Below are 20,220 nucleotides of genomic sequence, written 5' to 3'. Positions count from 1 at the left end.
CTAGACTTCAGAGGAGTCTTTTGCTCTAAGTCTGGTTTCTGTAGTCTTTGATAGTGCTGCCTTATTTGTTTTTGCTCTTTGCTTTCTTTAATTTTTTTTTTTTTTTCTTTTTTTGAGACGAAGTCTCACTCTGTCTCCCAGCCTGGAGTGCAGTGGCATGATCTCGGCTCACTGCAACCCCTGCCTCTCAGATTCAAGCGATTCTCTTGTCTCACCCTCCCGAGTAGCTGGAATTACAGGCACACACCACCATGCCCGGCTAATTTTTATATTAAGTCAGATAGTTCTACAAGAGTGAATAAGATAAATAGCAGTCCACAGACCCTCTGCCTCATAGTTTCCCTTTCCCAGAGGCAACCTCTTTTAAATCTTTTTGCTGATTCTTTGATATGTATGTCTAGACCTCTAAATAGTTTTGTGCATTTCTATTTATTTTTTGCAATCTTCAGCTTTATTAACTTCTTTCCTTTGTGGCATGAGGATTTAACTCCCTTTCCTGTGTCCCACCACTATCAAACCTTCATACTCCTCATCCTCCTAATACAGAGTCATGATTTTGGTTAAATCAAGATACTGTTCAGTTCCTTTAAGTATGCAGTTGTCCCTCAGGGTCCATGGGGGATTGGACCCAGGAACCCCCAACAGATACCAAAGTCCACAGAGGCTCAGATTCGTTATATATGTTGTAGTATTTGCCTATAACCTATGTACATTTTCCCATGTGCTTTTATCATCTCTAGATTACTTAAAATACCTGGTACAGTATAAATGCTATACTAATAGTTGTTGTACTATATCATTTAGGGAATAATGACAGGAAAGAAAAGTCTGTACATGTTTAGTACAGACACAACCATCTTTTTTCACATTTTTGTTTTAATATTTTCAATTTGTGGTTAACTGAATCCATGGCTGTGGAACCCAGCATACAGAACTCACAGAGAGTCAACTATATTTAGAGTTATGTAGTCATTAATACAATCTAATTCTAGAATATTTTCAGCACCTAAAATGAAGGTTCCAATTTCTCTTGTGTTCTTGTCAACACTTGTTATTGTCCGTCTTTTTCACTGTACCCATCCTAGCAGGTGTGAATTAGTATCCCATTGTGGTTTTGATTTGTATTTTCCTGATGGCCAGTGATGTTGAACATCTTTTCATGTGCTTATTGGCCATTTATATATTTTCCTTGGCAAAATGTCTATGCAGATCTTCTGCCCATATTTTAATTGGGTTATTTGTCTTTTTATTGTTGAGTTGTAAGCATTCTTTATATATTCTGGACCTAAGTCCCTTATCATGTAATGATTTGAAATGATTTATTCTGTGGGTTGTGTTTTTACTTTCTTATGGTGTCTCTAGACACATATAACTTTATAATTTTGATGAAGTTCAGTTTATCTGTTTTTTCTTTTGTCACTTATGCTTTTGATGTTAAATCAAAGAAACTACTGCCTATTCTGAGGTAACAAGGATTTACTCCAGTGCTTTCTTCTAGTTTTTTAATTTAGGCTTGTGTTTCATTTTGAGTTTATTTTTGTGTTATGGTGAATTAGGCATTCAAATTAATTTTTTACATATGGATATTTAACTTTCTCACCATCACTTTTTAAAGAGACTATTCTTTAGCCCAATGAATTGTCATGGCACCCTTAGTAAAAATCTGCCAAAAATCAATTGACCATAAATGTGAGGGTTTATTTCTGACTTCTGACCATCACACCTGGATAATTTTTGTATTTTTTGTAGAGGTGGGGTTTCACCATGTTGCCCAGGCTAGGCTCAACTCGTGAGCTCAAGCAGTCCACCCACCTCAGTCTCCCAAAGTGGTGGGATTACAAACATGAGCCACAGCACCCAGCCTTAAGTACTTTCTATGTTATCTTTTTTGCAACACTATTTAAAATACTATACTTGAGTAAATGTTCCATAATTTACCTAGCTATTCTACTGTAGTTAAACATTTGTTTCCAATATTTTAAAAGTTGGAGGTTTTTCCTCCCTGAATTTAGGGTCCCCCTTCCCATTAAAATAAGATTCCCAAAGGTGGAATTCTTGTGTTAATGACTATACCATTTTTTAAAATTTGTGATGAAAAGTATCTGGCTTTTAACTATGTACTTTTAGTGTGCCATTAATTATTCTTAGAAGCCAAGTCACCAAAAAGTTACATATTGACCAAATTTGAGTTGTAATAATAACAACGTTTAGCCACTATTGACTCCTAGCATAATTGTTCTAAGGACCTACTTGGATTATCTCATTTAATTATGAAAACAACTGAAATGGAAGGTCAAGGAAGTTAGACTTGCTTAAAATCTCATAGCTGTGAAGTTGTAAAACCAGAGTCTATAACTGAACCCTTACAGTCTGACTCTAGAACACATGCTCGGAACCACTCTGCAGCACTGCCTTCTTTAGAACCTAACAAAGCAAGGCAAAAGTTCAGGTTAAGATCGGAATAAGAGTTATGCCTAGATTACCCCATTTATGGGTGATGCTAGGGTTACTCTGAAGAGCACTACAAAGCAACAACCTGACATGGGTGACAAAGGCTGGCACACTGACCATTCGACTCTCTAAGCCAGCTTCCAGCCACAGATTTACTGCTTCTAATCACATTGCCATCTTGAAAATCATGTTCCCCTGCTTTCCCAAGCTTCTAATTGCCACACCAACCTTTCATTGCTATCCTGGGGTGCATATCTTCACTTCTGGCCCTGGTTTGTAAATCCCCCAGTTAACACATTAACTGGAAGGGTTTAAGTGCCAAGACACAGCCTCTTTTCCCCTGCCCAACTGTTCCCAGCCGGCACCTGCTTTATTGCTTACCGCTCTTTCCCTGTGTTTTAGCCAGAGATCTCATAGCACTGCTGAAACCAATAGTCCTCAATCTTGGCTATGCATCATAGCTACTTGGGGAGCTTTTCAAGTCCATGTATCCCCAGTGATTGATTCAATAGGACTGGGGTGGAGGCCAAGTACCTGTATTTTTACAAAGCTCCAAGTAGGTCTGTTATGTAGCCAGGATTGAGAACCTCTGGTTTAAGCATTATTGAGTAACAAAGTTGATTATCCTTATCCTAAAGAGAAGGAAACCTTACCTATTCTGTCTCAATTGCTGCAGTCTCACAAGTCAACAGGATAATTATGGAGTTAATTTTCTGATGCCTAGAACCTCACCTGTATCCTTGTCAGCAGTAATGAAACTTAACAAACATTGTTTAATAATTCCTTGCTAGGCACTATAGGAGCACTGGGCCTAAAGATGAATAAACCATTGTTAGCTGCCCTGTAGGCTCACAGTCTAGTCTAGGAGGCATATTCAAAAACTGTAGCACACAGCCATTAGCTGTATAAACAAGGGACTCTGAGAACCTACTTCCTCTGTGGGAGAAGAGGAAAGAAGTTGTGAATTCTTCACAATGGAGTTAACGTTGTCATCAGAGTCTTGAAACATGAGAAGAATTTCTGCCTGACAAAGGAGGAGCTGACTTGGCAAGAAAACCACATGAACAAAGAAATGTGACAGTACACAGCTTGTTCAGGAAGCAACTAGTAGTGTCCTGTAACAAGATCCTAGAATAGCAAAGTTCATGATAAGACTGAAAAGGCAGGCTGAGGCCAGATGGCAAACTCTCATATAGAAAGAAGCTGGCCTAGCACGGTGGCTCATGCCTGTAATCCCAGTACTTTGGGAGGCCGAGGCGGGTGGATCACCTGAGGTCAGGAGTTCGAGACTAGTCTTGCCAACATGGCAAAACCCCATCTCTACTAAAAATACAAAATTAGCCAAGCATGGTGGCACACACTTGTAATCCCAGCTACTCGGGAGGCTGAGGCAGGAGAATCGCTTGAATCCAGGAGGTGAAGGTTGCAGTGAGCTGAGATCATGCCACTGCACTACAGCCTGGGCGACAAAACAAGACTCCATCTCAAAAAATAAAGAAAGAAGCTGCAAACTATTAGTAGACTCCTTATAATTCTTCAAAGGAACTGACTTTAGGAAGCATTTAGGGCAATAACTCCATCTATGCTACCATGTCATCAAATCTCATATATTGCTTAAGGTCAGTAAGGAGTTGGTCTACTTAAGTAGATGAAGTACTAAAGAAAATGGCATGCCATATTTAAATGTGTAGGCTCATATAATGGCATGCAATGCACCTGTAAAAAATAATGCAGTGCATCTATGTGTACTTTCATGAAGAGACATAAAAATAAAAGAGCAAATTGCAGAACATGTACATAGATATAGTATAATCCATTTGTATTTTGGAGTTTTTTAAGGTACGGTACATAACCTTTGTATATGCTAAATAGGCATAGAGAAAATTGTGGAATGCACAAGAATGTAAAAGTGAAATGAAAAAGTTGAAAAGCGGATCCTGTTTCTACCCTCTTCCCCTCTGTACTGGTTGAATTTTTTTACCATTAACTTTCATACTGTTATAATCTAGTTACTGTTTAAAAAACACATACACACACGCTAAATTTGACCCAGCGTTTGCTAACCTTCAAAGCTAACAAAATCTCTTTGACCCCCATGGTCCATTTCCTCTTTCACCATGACATCCTGAAGGAAGAGGAAATGCCCCAACTTTCCAACACATCAATTTTATACCAGCCCTATCAGTAAATACTTCCAGTGTATGCCATGCAAGTTTCAGAAACCTACATACCTGGTTTGTCCCTGTCCCAACTCTTCCTTCTTCTCCAATCCTGCCTTGTTAATTGGCATATTATAGGACTCATAAAATTTTAGAACTTTCTGCCCTAGATGTACACTTTGACCTACTTAAATGGAACAGATGACAGATGACTGTGGCAGCTGTGCAGTGACTATTGACCTGCACCAAGGAGTGCAACAAATGAAAACTTCCTTCTGCTGAAAAAAATAGCTGTTATCAAGCTCTAGAGCATTAGTGTGAGAGCCATAACCAGAGGCTTCATGAATAGGTCCCTGTTACTAAGTCCTTTTCATAGCACCTTATGACAAAATGGGGTTTTTCATTAATGATCCTTATTAAAAAGAGCAGTATCATTTTGGCTGGTTCTAAACATGGTTGACGAGAAAAGTTTAAGCAAAAGTCAATTTGTAGAATTTCTCTCTCTCAAGGCAAGACTGCTTTAGGAGTGAAAAGCACCGAGTGAAAAAGGACAGAATAATTAACTGACTAAAGTGAATACTTGCCAATCTTTATTTCTGCTAAAAGAGAGATTGCATTTTTATATCAGCCCATCCTAAATTCAGCTAGATATAAATGCAATTAGGTAAAAATCATAGTTAACAATTCAAAGGCTTTGTGACTAAGAAATAAATAAATGCCCTTATTATCTGACAACAGGAATGCTATTTCAGCAATCTAGAAAGCTCAGAAGGAAATTGAGAAAGTGTTGTCTGTAGTAGGGCCTGAGAGGGAAGAAGCATAAAGTTCATAAAAATTTGCCTGATGTACTTGCCATCGTATGTAAACAAAGGGATGGGTACACATAGAGAAACCCTATTTACTAAGTTTGATTTGATTTACAGAGAGCAAGCACTGAGATTCTGAATTTTTTTTATTTGTGGAAAATAGTAGTCATTTGTAAAATAAAGTGGAAAGCCATGTGAGGCCTGATAACCTAAACACGTAACTGATTGAATGGCTTCTTGTGAAAAGAAAAACTATCTCCATTTAACAGATAAAGAATCTGAGTCCAAGGAGATAAAGGGTTATGCCCAAGTCACATAGTAAGTGATTGTGCCAGATTTTAGATCTATGGGTTCCTGTTTGAGAGCCCCTGTGCAGTGCCTTTCTGCCCTAGCATTGCTCAAGAGTTTATATAAGAATGCTAATGGCAGCATTAAATGTGCTGTAGAATACCTATACCTTAGAATACATTGTAGCTGTTAAAAATGATAAGGTAAATCTGTATTAATGTGGGAAATGTTCACGATACATTAAGGAAGCAGGTTGGTCCTAATTTTAAAATGGGCAAAGAGCCTGAATAGATGTTTCTCAAAAGAAGACATACAGATGACCAACAGGTATATGAAAAACTTCTCAACATCACCAATCATCAGGGAAATGTAAATCAAAACCACAATGAGATATCCCCTCACACCTGTTAGAATAGCTTTTATCAAAAAGACAAAAGGTAGCAAGTATTGGTAAGGATGTGGAGAAAAGGGAACCCTTGTACACTGGTGGGAATGTAAATTAGTATAGCCATTATGGAAAACAGAATGGCAGTTTCTCAAAAAATTAAAAATAGAACTACCAAATGATCCAGCAATTTCACTTTGGGGTATATATCCAAAAAAATGATAGCAGTATGTGGAAGCGATACCTGCACTCCAGTGTTCACTGCAGCACTATTCATGATAGCCAAGATACGGAATCACCTAAGTATTCATCAACAGTAAAGACAATATGATGTATATACACAATAGAATACTATTCAGCCTTGAAAAAGAAGAAAGTTAATGTCATTTGCAACAACAGAAATGAACCTGAAAGACATTAAGCTAGGAGAAATAAGCCAGACACAGAAAGACAAACACTGCATGATCTCATGTGTGGAATCTTAAAAAGTTGAACTCATAGGAGCAGAGAGTAGAATAATGTACTATGTACCTGAAAATTGCTGAGTAGATTTTAAATGTTCTCACCGCAAAAATATATGAAGTGATGTGAATTGGCTTGATTTAATCATTCTACAATGTATGCATGTATCAAAACATCACATTATAGCCTATATACATAATACAAATAAATTGACTTGAGATAAAAGATTACTAAATAGTGTATATATAGTGATCTCTCCTTTTTTAAAAATTTCAATAGTTTTGGGGGAACAGGTGATGTTTGATTACATGGATAAGTACTTTAGTAGTGATTTCTGAAATTTTGGTGCACCCATCACCCCAGTGGTGTACGCTGTAACCAATGTGTAGTCTTTTATCCCTTACCTGCCTCCCACCTTGAGTCCCCAAATTCCATTGTATCATTCTTATGCCTTTGCATCTTCATAGCTTAGCTCCCACTTGTAAGTGAGAACATATGATGTTTGGTTCCATTCCTGAGCTACTTCACTTAGAATAATGGTCTCCAGACCAGGCGCAGTGGCTCATGCCTGTAATCCTAGCACTTTGGGAGGCCGAGGCAGGTGGATCACCTGAGGTCGGGAATTCAAGACCAGCCTGGCCAACATAGTGAAACCCCCTCTCTACTAAAAATACAAAACTTAGTCAGGCGTGGTGGTGCATGCCTGTAGTCCCAGCTACTTGGGAGGCTGGGGCAGGAGAATTGCTTGAACCTGGGAGATGGAGGTTGAGGTTGCAGCAAGCCGAGATTGTGCCACTGCAATCTAGCCTGGGCGACATAGCGAGACAACAGCTTTAAAAAAAAAGATAATGGTCTCCAACTCCATCCTGGTTCCTGCAAATGCCATTATTTCAATTCCATTTTATGGCTAAGTAGTATTCCATGGTATATATATACACAGCACATTTTCTTTATCCACTTTGATTGAAGGGCATCTGGGCTGGTTCCACATTTTTGCAGTTGCAAATTATGTTGCTATAAACATGCATGTGCAAGTGTCTTTTTCATATAATGACTTTTTTTCCTCTGGGTAGATATCAGTGGTGGGATTGCTGAATCAAATGGTATATCTGCTTTTAGTTCTTTACAGAATCTCTGTACTGTTTTCCATAGTGGTTGTACTAGTTTACATTCCCACCAGCAATGTAAAAGTGTTCCCTTTCCACCACATCCACCCCAATTACGGCTATTCTTGCAGGAGTAAGGTGGTATTGCATTGTGGTTTTGATTTACATTTCCCTGATTATTAGTGATGTTGAGCATTTTTTCGTAAGTTTGATGGCCCTATGTATATCCTTTTTTTTTTTTTTTTTTTTTTTTTTTTTTTTAGAATTTTCTGTTATTCATATCCTTAGCCCACTTTTTGATGGGATTATTTGGTTTTTTCTTTGCTGATTTTAAAACTGGAAAAGTTCCCTTGTCCCCCTTGCAGGACGTGCAGTGAGGGTGTGGCTCTTTTTCAATGCCCCGCTGCTCAAACCTCTAGGGGAGCATACAGATGCGCAAGCTGTGGGGCTCCAACCCCACAACAGTGTCTGGGGGTGAATGTTTACAGCTCTTGAAGCCGCAGTGGGTATGTGTTACAGGGTGCTCTTTTAGTTTTGCTGTCTATAGGCGGCTTGTGTTAACTAGCTCTATTAGACCCCTGCTTTATCTCAAGGACAGAGGGCTTTCTGTATTCCGGGGTTCTTGCCTTGGTGTACCAGAAGAATCGGATCACATGTGGGCTTGGAGAATTCGAGTGCAAGGTTCCACTGAGCAGAAGTAGCTCTCCGCAGATGGCGGAGCCAGAAGGGAGATGGTTTTCCCCTGGAGTTGGGCCCTTGGCGGCCCAGGTTCTCCTCTGACTGCCCCGACCAAACTGCATCATTCCACCGGTTGATGCCCTGCTGGCCGGCCAGCCTGCCGAAGCCTGTCAGTGTGCTCTTCCGCCAGCGTGCTCCTTTCAACGTCTGCTTGAGGAGCAGCCACTTGTGTCTTTTTCTGCTGATGTGTTCCTCACAACATCCAGTCACCATGTGTTCCTGCTAGGGTCTTGGGGGTTTTTATAGGCACAGGATGGGGGCGTGGCAGGCCAAGGTGGTCTGGGAAATGAACCATTTGGGCAGGAAATGCCTGTCCTCACCTAGGTCCGTGGGGATGGAACCCTAGCCAGGGATCACACCTTCTACCCAGCACTTCTCTTCCCTCATTCTGTATCATTTAAAGGGGCCATGCGCTTCCCTTCCCAGCACTCCCGTATCAATTTGTTTGAGTTCCTTGTAGATTCTGGATAATAGTCGTTTGTCAGTTGCATAGATTGTGAAGATTTTCTCCCACTCTGTGGGTTCTTTGTTTACTTTGCTGATTATTTATTTTGCTGTGCAGAAGCTTTTTAGTTTAATTAAGTCCCATCTATTTATCTTTGTTTTTCTTGCATTTGCTTTTGGGTTATTGGTCATGAACTCTTTGCCTAGGCCATGTCTAGAAGAGTTTTTCCCATGTTATCTTCTAGAGTTTTTATAGTTTCAGGTCTTAGATGTAAGTCTTTGGTCCATCTGGAGCTGATTTTTGTATAAGGTGAGAGATGAGGATCCAGTTTCATTCTCCTACATGTGGCTTGCTAGTTATCCCAGCACCATTGAATAGGGTTGTCCTTTCCCCCACCTTATGTTTTTGTTTGCTTTGTTGACGATTAGTTAGCTGTAAGTATTTAGTTTTATTTCTGGGTTCTCTCTTCTATTCCATTGGTCTATATGCCTATTTTTATACCAGTACCATGCTATTTGAGTGACTATAGCCTTGTAATATAGTTTGAAGTCAGGTAATGTGATGCCTCCAGATTTGTTCTTTTTGCTTAGTCTTGCTTTGGCTATGTGGGCTGTTCTTTGGTTCCATATAACTTTTAGGATTGTTTTTTCTAGTTCTGTGAGGAATTATATGGTATTTTGGTGGGAACTGCATTGAATTTGTAGATTGCTTTTGGCAGTATAGTTATTTTCACGGCATTGATTCTACCCATCCTTGAACATAGGATGTGTTTTTCCATTTGTTGTGTCGTCTGATTTCTTTCAGCAGTGTTCTGTAATTTTCCTTGTAGAGGTCTTTTACTTCCTTAGTTAGGTATATTCTTTGGTTTTGCAGCTATTGTAAAAGGGGTTGAGTTATTGATTTGATTTGCAGCTTGTTTGCTATTGCTGTATAGCAGTACTACTGATTTATGTACATTGATTTTGTATCCTGAAACTTAACTGAATTCATTTATCAGATCTAGGAGCTTTTTGCATGAGTTTTTAGGGTTTTCCAGGTATACAATCATATCATTTGCTAACAGCGACAGCTTGACTTCCTCTTTACCAATTTGGATGCCTTTTATTTCTCTTTTCTGACTGGCTGTGACTGGCTAGGGCTTCCACTACTATGTTGAATAGAAGTGGTGAAAGTGGGCATCCTTGTCTTTTTCCAGTTCTCATGAGGAATGCTTTCAACTTTTCTGCATTCACTATAACGTTGACTGTGGGTTTGTCATGGATGACTTTTATTACCTTAAAATATGTTCCTTCTATGCTGATTTTGCTGAGGGTTTTCATCATAAAGCGATGCTAGATTTTCTGAAATGTTTTTTCTGCTTCTATTGAGGTGATCATGTGTTTTTGTTTGTTTTTCTCTTAGACAGAGTTTCGCTCTTGTTCCCCAGGCTGGGGTACAGTGGCACGATCTCAGCTCACTGCAACCTCCGCCACCCAGGTTCAAGGGATTCTCCTGCCTCAGCCTCCCAAGTAACTGGGATACCACATCTAGCTAATTTTTGTATTTTTAGATAGGGTTTCACCATGTTGGCCAGGCTGGTCTCAAACTCCTGACCTCAAGTGATCTGCCCTCCTCAGCCTCCCAAAGTGCTGGGATTACAGGTGTGAGCCACCACACCCGGCCTGATTTTTGTTTTTAATTCTGTTTATATGCCGTATCACATGTATTGACTTGTGTATATTAAACTAACCCTGCATCCCTGGTTTGAAATCCATTTGATCATGGTAGATTATCTTTTTGATATACTGTTGGATTTGGTTAGCTAGTATTTTGTTGAGGATTTTTGCATCTACGTTCATCAGGGATATTGGTCTGTAGTTTTCTTTTTTGTCATGTCCTTTCCTGGCTTTGGTATTAGAGTGATACTGGCTTCATAGGATGATTTAGGGAAGATTCCCTCTTTCTCTTTTGGAATAGTTTCAGTAGGATTGGTACCAGTTCTTCTTTGAATGTCTGATAGAATTCAGCAGTGAATCCATCTGGTCCTGGACTTTTTCTTGTTGGCAATTTCTTAATTACCATTTCAATCTCAGTGCTTGTTATTGATCTGTTCAGAGTTCCTATTTCTTCCTGGTTTAATCTAGGAGGGTTGTATATTTCCAGGAATTTATCCATCTCCCTAGGTTTTCCAGTTGGTGAGCATAAAGGTGTTCATAGTAGCCTTGAATGATCTTTTGTATTTCTGTGGTATTCGTTGTTAATATTTCCTGTTTCATTTCTAATTGAACTTATTTGGATCTTTTCTTTTCTTGGTTAATCTCACTAATGGGCTATCAATTTTGTTTATCTTTTCAAAGACCCAGCTTTTTGTTTCATTTGTCTTTTGTATTTTGTTGTTGTTGTTGTTTCAATTTCACTAAGTTCTACTCTGATCTTTGTTATATCTTTCCTTCTCCTGGGTTTGGGTTTCGTTTGTTCTTGTTTCTCTAGTTCTTGAGGTGTGACCTTAGACTGTCAATTTGTGCTCTTTCAGACTTTTTGATGTAGGCACTCAATGCTGTGAGCTTTCCTCTTAGCACTGCTTTTGCTGTATCTCAGAGGTTTTGTTAGGTTGTGTCACTTTTTTCATTCAGTTCAAAGAATTTTTTTAATTTCCAGCTTGATTTTGATTTCATTATTGACCCAAAGATCATTCAGGGGCAAATTATTTAATGTTGCGTGGTTTTAAGAATTCCCTTTGGAGTTGATTTCCAATTTTATTCCCCTGTGGTCTGAGAGAGTACTTTATATAATTTTGATTTTCTTAAATTTATTGAGACTTGTTTTGTGGCCTATCATATGGTCTCTATCTTGGAGAATGTTCCATGAATGTTCTGATGAATAGAATGTATACTCTGCAGTTGTTGGGTAGAATGTTCTGTAAATAACCTGTTAAATTCATTTGTTCTAGGGTGTAAGTCCACTGTTTCTATGTTGACTTTCTATATTGAAGTCCCCCACTATGAGATGAGATTCTATTTTGGTGTATTTTGAGGTTTTGCTTCCAGATTTAGAACTCCTTTTAGCAGTTTTTGTAAACTGTGCTGGCTTGGTAGTGGCAAATTGTCTCAGCGTTTGAAAAATACTTTATCTTTTCTTCATTTATGAAGCTTACTTTCACTGGATACAAAATTCTTGGCTGATAATTATTTTGTCAGCTAATAATTATTTAATAAGGCTAAAGATAAGACCTTAATCCCTTCTAGTTTGTAGGGTATCTGCTGTTAATCTGATAGGTTTTTCCTTTACAGGTTACCTGATGCTTTTGCCTCCCAGCTCTTAAGATTTTTTCTTTCATCTTGACTTTAGATAACCTGATGACTGTGTGCCTAGGTGATGATCTTTTTGTGATGAATTTCCTGGGTGTTCTCTGAGCTTCTTGTATTTGGATGTCTAGATCTCGAGCAAGGCCAGAGAAGTTTTTATTCTTTTGCCTTTGTCTTTGTTGGATTGGGTTAATTCAAAAGCCTTGTCTTTGAGCTCTGAAATTCTTTCTTCTACTTGTTTGATTCTATTGTTAAAACTTTCCAGTGTATTTTGCATTTCTCTAAATGTGTCTTTCATTTCCAAAAGTCATGATTGTTTTTTATTTATGATATCTGTTTCTCTGGAGATTCTTTTCATCTACATCCTGTTTTGTTTTAAAATTTAAGTTGGTTTTCACCTTTCTCTGGTGCGTCCTTAAGTAGCTTAATAATTGACCTTCTGAATTCTTTTCTGGCAATTCAAAGATTTATTCTTGGTTTGGATCCATTTGCTGGTGAGCTAGTGTGATCTTTTAGGGGTGGTTATAGAACCTTGTTTTGTCTTATTACCAGAATTGTTTTTCTGGTTCCTTCTCATTTGGGTGGACTATATCAGAAGATCTGGGATTCAATGTCTGCTGTTTAAATTATTTTGTCCCACAGGGTGATCCCTTGATGTGGTGCTCTCCCCCTTCCCTAGGGGTGGGGCTTCCTGAGGGCCGGACTGCAGTGATTGTTATTGCTCTTCTGGGTCGAGCCACTCAGCAGAGCTACTGGGTGCTAGTCTGGTACTCGAGAGTGTCTGCAAAGAGTCCTGTGATGTGATCTTTCAGGTCTGTATGCCGTGGATACCAGCACCTGCTCTGATGGAGGTGGTAGCAAGGGGATGAAGTGGACTGTGTGAGAGTATTTGGTTGTAGTTTTGTTTAGTGCACTGGTTGTCTTGAATGCTAGTTCTACTAGCACTGAAGTTATTACATGGACAGACTCAGGACCTCTGGTTGGCAGAGATGTTACAGGCAGTAGAATTAGCTGCTATTTTCTCCTTTCTTGGAGCAGGGTTGTTCTGTTGAGTTGCTGTGATGGCTTGAATTGGTTGGCCTCCAGCCCAGAGGTGTTGCTTTCAAGAGAGTATCAACTGCGGTGGTAGTATAGCAGGGATATAAGCTTGCCCTAAGGTTGCCTGGATAAATGTTCGGGTTTCTTACTCAATGCGCAGGACCATAGAACTCCCACAAGTTTATGTCTTTTGTTTACGGCTACCAGGGCGGTTAGAGAAAGACCATCTGGTGGGGGCAGGGATAGTGTGTCTGAGCTCAGACTCCTTGGGTGGGGCTTGCTGTGGCCTCTGGGTGGTGGGAGTGGTGGTTCACAGGCCAACGGAGTTATGTTCTAAGGGAGATTATGGCTGCCTCTGCTGCTTCATACACATCACCAGGGAAATAGGGGAAAGCCAGCAGTGACAGGCCACAGCCAGCAAGGCCAGTCTCACTCCTGCCGTGCTTCCCTAACAGCCCAACAGAATCAAATTTATATCCATGCCTCCAGTGCACAGGGTGGATATCGTGCCCTAGACTACACGCCTCCCCGCCGAGAAAGCAAGCAGGGGTTTTAGACCTTGCCCATCTGCCTGCCACGGCTTCTGTGCTCATATGTGCACTTCCTGTTTGTCCCATCCCCCCCACAGATTCTGCCCAGGAAAATTCACGCTCAGTTGAAATTATTACAAAGTTCAGCTGAAAGTCTCCTTCTCCCTATGGTCGTTCCCCAATTCCATTGGCTGCCCTCTCCAAAGATCCCTGTGAAATAGTCAGAAATGGTTTCCCTGGGGACCAGGAGTGCCTACAGGGCTCTTGCTGCTGCTGCTTCTACTTATATATTTTGTTTGGCTCTCTAAATTTATTTCAGTTCTCCTTCTCCTATGATCTGGATTTTCAGGTTCCCCATTGAGGATGTGTGCAGAGGTGGATTTTCACCCCTCACACTGTTTTCTGTTTTGAAATGGAGTCATGCTCTGTCGGCCAGGCTGGAGTGCAGTGGGCAAGATCTTGGCTCACTTCAACTTCCACCTCCTGGGTTCAAGCGATTCTTCTGCCTCAGCCTCCTGAGTAGCTGGGACTACAGGTGCACATTACCATGCCTGGCTAATTTTTGTATTTTGAATAGAGACAGGGTTTCACCATGTTGGCCAGGCTGGTCTTGAACTCCTGACCTCAAGTGATCCACCCACCTCCGCCTCCCATAGTGCTGGGATTACAGGCGTGAACCACCATGCACGGCCACCCTCTCACACTTTGGACCTTGAGAGTTTGTTTGGAGGTTCTAGCAGGGGAGTGCAGCTGCTCATATACCCTTGACCGAAGACCAGTTCTCTATCAGGGATGGTTGTCTTCTTCAACCAAGCATGCAGTTTCGGGAGCCCTCTCACACTTTGGGCACTCAATTTTTCTGCTGTCTTATGGATTTTGCAGCAGCAAGCTACTTCTTTCAAAGGATCTGTTAATTCTTTTGTTTTTTCTGATATGTTCCTGTGGTAGTTCTTGGAGCCAGAGTTCACTATGTGAGTCTCCACATGCTGTTCTGTTCTGTCTGAGTGGCAAGTTAGTCCTGCCTCCTATCTGCCACTTTTCCCTTCTATCAGTCTCATTTTTGTATAGAAATAAGTTGAGATGTGTAGTATGTATCACATGCACAAATATAGAAAGTATGCTAAACGTGGTTTATGTAGGCGCTTTAAATTTTTTCTCTTTATGTTTTTTGGTATTTTGTTGATTTTTACAAGTATATATTTTATAATGGGATAGTTGGGAGTTTGGTGACTTGGAAATGTTAAAAGGGTATGGTTGGAATCAAGTGATGTATATAACCTACTTACTGGCAAATTGACCCTTAGATAATTAAGTTAACTATGATTTTTCTTGATGAGAATTTAGGGACTTTGTATGGCTTTCACTTCTGATTTTCATGATCCTCTCCTCTTTTTCAGTAACAGTAACGAGTAGCCAGAGTACTCCTGCCAAAGCCCCCAGGGTAAAGTGCAATGCATCCATTTCTTCCCCGTCATCCGCAGCTTGTGCCCCAAGCTGTGCTGGAGACCTCCCTCTTCCTTCAAATACTCCTACGTTCTCTATTAAAACCCCTCCTGCCAAGGCCCGGTCTCCCCTCAACAGAAGAGGTTCTGTCTCCTCCGTCTCTCCCAAGCCACCTTCATCTTTCAAGATGTCAATTAGAAACTGGGTGACCCGAACACCTTCCTCATCACCACCCATCACTCCACCTGCTTCCGAGACTAAGATCATGTCTCCAAGAAAAGCTCTTATTCCCGTGAGCCAGAAGTCATCCCAAGCAGAGGCTTGCTCTGAGTCTAGAAATAGAGTAAAGAGGAGGCTAGACTCAAGCTGTCTGGAGAGTGTGAAACAAAAGTGTGTGAAGAGTTGTAACTGTGTGACTGAGCTTGATGGCCAAGTTGAAAATCTTCATTTGGATCTGTGCTGCCTTGCTGGTAACCAGGAAGACCTTAGTAAGGACTCTCTAGGTCCTACCAAATCAAGCAAAATTGAAGGAGCTGGTACAAGTATCTCAGAGCCTCCGTCTCCTGTCAGTCCATATGCTTCAGAAAGCTGTGGAACGCTACCTCTTCCTTTGAGACCTTGTGGAGAAGGGTCTGAAATGGTAGGCAAAGAGAATAGTTCCCCAGAGAATAAAAACTGGTTGTTGGCCATGGCAGCCAAACGGAAGGCTGAGAATCCATCTCCACGAAGTCCATCATCCCAGACACCCAATTCCAGGAGACAGAGCGGAAAGACATCGCCAAGCCCGGTAAGTCAGCAGTGGTGGGAAGATACATTTCCTAACTTAAAAGAGGCCAGACACCCAGATGTCTCAAGTCAAGATGCTTTTTTTTTTTTTAAAGAAAGAAATCTATTTATTCCTAGTGCTACCAAATTTAGCACATAAATACAAAATTTTGCATGGGCCATATTTTAACTAAAAATTTTTTGTGCTAAGAAACTTTTTGTTTGAAATTCAAATGTAACTGGATGTGCTGTATTTTATCTGGCAACTCTACTTAATCCCATTAAAATCCCTCCTGTCAGGGTCCATACTCCTCAGCCCTGTTGCCTGATTCACTAAAGCCCTCATCATGCTCCAGGATATCAATTCAAAAATATCTCCCCTCCCCTGTTAGACAGTATGCCATCCTCTTTTTATAGATAAAGCTGTTGTTCATGGGAAAGTTGCCAACATCCATAAGTAGATTTCCAGTTTGTAATTACATTTTGTGATTATTTAAAATACAGTGAAACTTAGATACTTACAGAACAATTTGCGTACAGAATCTTTCTAGATTTTTATGACTTCTCCCCAGTCTTTTATAATCATCTTGCCACACCACAGTAATACTTTTGACACTTATATCTATTCTTTTTAACATTCAGTGTAGTGTCACTTATCTTTTTAGAACTCATTTCATTGACTGACTTAATATTTAAATTAGATAATATCAGTCATCAGTGATTGCTGGCAGAAATAGGTTTGTGAACCTTGAAAAACAAGATTCATTACAGTGGTGGAGGCAGAAGTAGCTGAGAGCATTGGGTGAGCTATTGGCACCTGTCAGAGGGAATAAAAAGCTTCTATTGTTTGCATGTTGAGGGGAGATGGGTTAACCAAGTTTCCACTGTACTTCACAGTAGCTCTTGTTATGAGTTATGGAAGTGGTGGCAGGATGATTGAAATAGAATCCGGGATCATGATCAGCATCATCTGCCATTTTAAAGGGCAGAAGCTAGATAACCAACCTTAGGCCAGTTTTGGTTTAATAAGTGTTCATATCCCCCACCTGCTCTCATGAAGGCCTATCCCATAATTTTAGAAAAATAAACTGATACATTTTAAAGACAACTTAGTACACAAACTGCAATCAAGACCTTGCTGTAGAAAGTGGAGAAAAAAGAGTTATAAGGAATCTTTCCTTCTCTCAAAATTGTGACTGCTCTTTATCCCTAGCCAAAATTTCTATTTTTTTTTTTTCCAAGGGAGCTGGTCTCAGCTATGTGTTAGCAGAAAAGTAGTTTCAAGGAAAAACTACTTTCACTGATAAATAAATCTTAAAATCTTTAAAAGGTAGAAATAGTGTGCTGGTCTTGTAATTTATTTGAAGCTAACATTTCTTAAAAATTTTTTACCTTTATATGATGATAATGTCAACTTCAGAAGAGAGTAACAGCTTCCATTTGAATACCTATTTTGTTTATAAATGGGGGAGCTGATTTATTCATTTATTTCAAAAAGGATGTTAATTGTAACTTCTTCGTTTCTTATTAGGAGACTTAGCTAGTAAATATTTTCTTTTCACGTAAAAAGTCTATGCTTTCTTTCCCTACATATCATCTGTTAAGTTTTTACTGTAGTCAGTACAAATTAGCCAAAAAGACATTGCCATTAAAAGTATTTGGAGCTGAAAGTAGGCTAACTAAACAATCAAATTTCTGGCGGCCTAATTTAAGGTACACCTTAGTAATAACTTGGTAACAGTTGAACTTCAAGGAAATCTCTGAAATCTGAACTTTCTTCCTCTAGGTCACCATCACTCCCAGCTCCATGAGGAAAATCTGCACATACTTCCATAGAAAGTCCCAGGAGGACTTCTGTGGTCCTGAACACTCAACAGAATTATAGATTCTAATCTGAGTGAGTTACTGAGCTTTGGTCCACTAAAATAAGATGAAAAATACAAGACTGACTCTATAACTCTGGTCTTTAAGAAAGCTGCCTTTTCATTTTTAGATAAAATATTTTCAATGCTGAAATGTACCTAATCTGGTTCTGCTACCATAATGTATATGCAGCTTCCCCAGGGTGAATGCTGTGTTTAAATTTCATAAAGTAAATTTGTCACTCTAGCATTTTGAATGAATAGTTTTCACTTTTTAAATTATTCATGTTCTCTACAATAATGACATCCTGGTTCATGGAGGCAAAAAACAAGTTTCTTGTTACCCTGAAACTTTTCTATGCTCAGTGGAAAGTATCTGCCAGCTGCAGCATGAGGCCTGTGAAGGCTGAATGCTGAAGAAATCCTCTGCTGAAGACCCCTGGTTCTGTTCTGCCTCCAACATGTATAATTTTATTTGAAATACATAATCTTTTCACTATGCTTTTGTGGAGGTTTTTTTAAGTATGTGTAAAAATGTGATGTTCAGATAAGTACATTTATATCAGTTCAGTGTTAAAATGCAGTCTCTTGAGTTAAAGTCATCTTTATTTTAAATGCAGTGATAAATGTCAACTCTTTGGAGAAACTAGGAGAACAACAACAGAAAGCTGTGTTTGTCTTTTTTCTCTCAAATATATCTCCCGTATGAGATTTCGGGTCCCCATGTTTTCACCAAGCGATCTGGTATGTCAGCCAACCCAACATCACTTTCTACAGGAGGTTGTGATTTTCGCCATTTACTAGAGGAAGATGTTTTATAAAATCAGTCTGGGGTTTGAATTCAGGTGTAGTCATCGGTTCTTTAGGGGCTGCAATGTTTTTAAAAAAATAAGTCATCAGATTTTAAGAAAAAAGTGATGATTTCTTATTGATATTTTTATAACAGAATAGCTTTTAACTGAAAATCCAGAACCAGAAACATAAACTTTGAGTTTCTCTTCATGTACATAAAAAGCAATAGCCTTTTAGTATAGATAGCCTTGAGCCGAAAAGTAATAGAATTTTCTCTAGATATTTAATACAGAGAGTGTATAGACTGACTCTAAGTTAATAATGTGCAAAATATCTTCAACATCCCTCCCCTTAAGCAACAATTATGTATCAGTGATCTTGAACCATTGTTTTATATTTTTCACCTTTGTAACCTCACGGAAAGAGGCTTTACATACTTTCTATGTACTACATACTTAGAAGGGAGCCTCCTTCCAATCATGAAACTTTGTTTTATCCATATCCCTGAGGACTGTGTAACTTTATGTCGGTTTTTGTCATTATTTGAAAATCTGTTCTTACTGACAACTTCTTAATTCCTTTGATCTTATAAGTTAAAGCTGTAACAACTGAAATTGCATGGGTCAAGTAAGCATAGTTTCATCCAGGGAGAAAAATAAGTAAAAGGAAGCCATAGAATTGCTCTGGTCAAAACCAAGCACACCATAGCCTTAACTGAATATTTAGGAAATCTGCTTATATCTAGTGTTTGTTTTTTGACTGCTGGGCTTTGGAAAGATGTTATTTATGACCAATATCTGCCAGTAATGCTGTTTATCTCACTTGCTTTGAAAGCCAATGGGGGGAAAAATCCATGAAAAAGAAAAAGATTGATAAAGTAGGTGATTTTGTTTGTATCCTTACACATCTCCTGGCAGCACTACTGAGTGAAATTGGGATACATTTGGCTGTCAGAAACTATACCGAGAGTCTACTGGGTATAATATGTCTCACTTGGAAAGCTAGTACTTTTAAATGGGTGCCAAAGGTCAACTGTAATGAGATAATTATCCCTGCCTGTGTTGGTGTCAGACTTTGAGCTGATCCTGAATAATAAAGCCTTTTACCTTATCTGATGTCCTTTTCTGAGCTTTTTGCATTACCTAGAAGCAGTCTACACAAAAGAACTATAGTAATCAAGAATCCCTTCTACTTGTTCATTAAATAAAATGTTTATTCCCAAAGTTATAATCTATTTCAAGCTGAAAGAGCTTTTAATAAAAAAACATCTTGCCTGGGTCAGACCTTGAGCATTTAAGATGGCTTGGATTACTTGATAAAGGAGGGTGGAGTGATGTAGTTCTTTTTCTAAACAAGTATTTCCAGCACAAACTTTTCCATTTGAATACATTCCAGGCACTATTGCTAGGATCCCGTATAAGAGTTTGCTTTTGGCTGTTTCAACACAGGCCCTTAATTTAATTTTGTGAGGATGACTGACTAGTCCCTTCAAATGTTTCATCATCTGGACTGCACATTTAACTGATGATGGATCAAGACCATGTGTAGCTACTCTTGTATTGAGGGTCAGCCCATTATCCCCATCCCCAGCCCTAATAGCTTAAAACAGCTTTAACCCCCAGCTTGAAATTAGCCTGTGGCCATGTTCGTAACATCAGTCGTGTGT

The 20,220-nt window shown here is 39.4% G+C and overlaps 1 protein-coding gene across 4 annotated transcripts in view; it reads left to right on the top strand.

The window, feature by feature from the left end:
- Positions 1 to 19,830, top strand: part of DTL (denticleless E3 ubiquitin protein ligase homolog (Drosophila)) — a 67,104-nt gene extending 47,274 nt beyond the window's left edge. For 3 of the 4 annotated variants that reach the window (XM_011975788.1, XM_011975786.1, XM_011975785.1), the window contains 2 exons: positions 15,090 to 15,922; positions 17,687 to 19,830. In XM_011975788.1, the coding sequence (XP_011831178.1) occupies positions 15,090 to 15,922; positions 17,687 to 17,785 (932 nt within the window). In that variant the 3' untranslated portion in view covers positions 17,786 to 19,830. The remainder of the gene's footprint in view (positions 1 to 15,089; positions 15,923 to 17,686) is intronic. The other variant, XM_011975787.1, reaches the window with a different exon arrangement.
- The last annotated feature ends 390 nt before the right edge of the window (positions 19,831 to 20,220 follow it).

Source organism: Mandrillus leucophaeus, unplaced genomic scaffold (genome assembly GCF_000951045.1).
Source record: "Mandrillus leucophaeus isolate KB7577 unplaced genomic scaffold, Mleu.le_1.0 Scaffold159, whole genome shotgun sequence".
Lineage (NCBI taxonomy): Eukaryota > Metazoa > Chordata > Mammalia > Primates > Cercopithecidae > Mandrillus > Mandrillus leucophaeus.
This window is presented reverse-complemented; position numbering and strand designations above follow the sequence as displayed.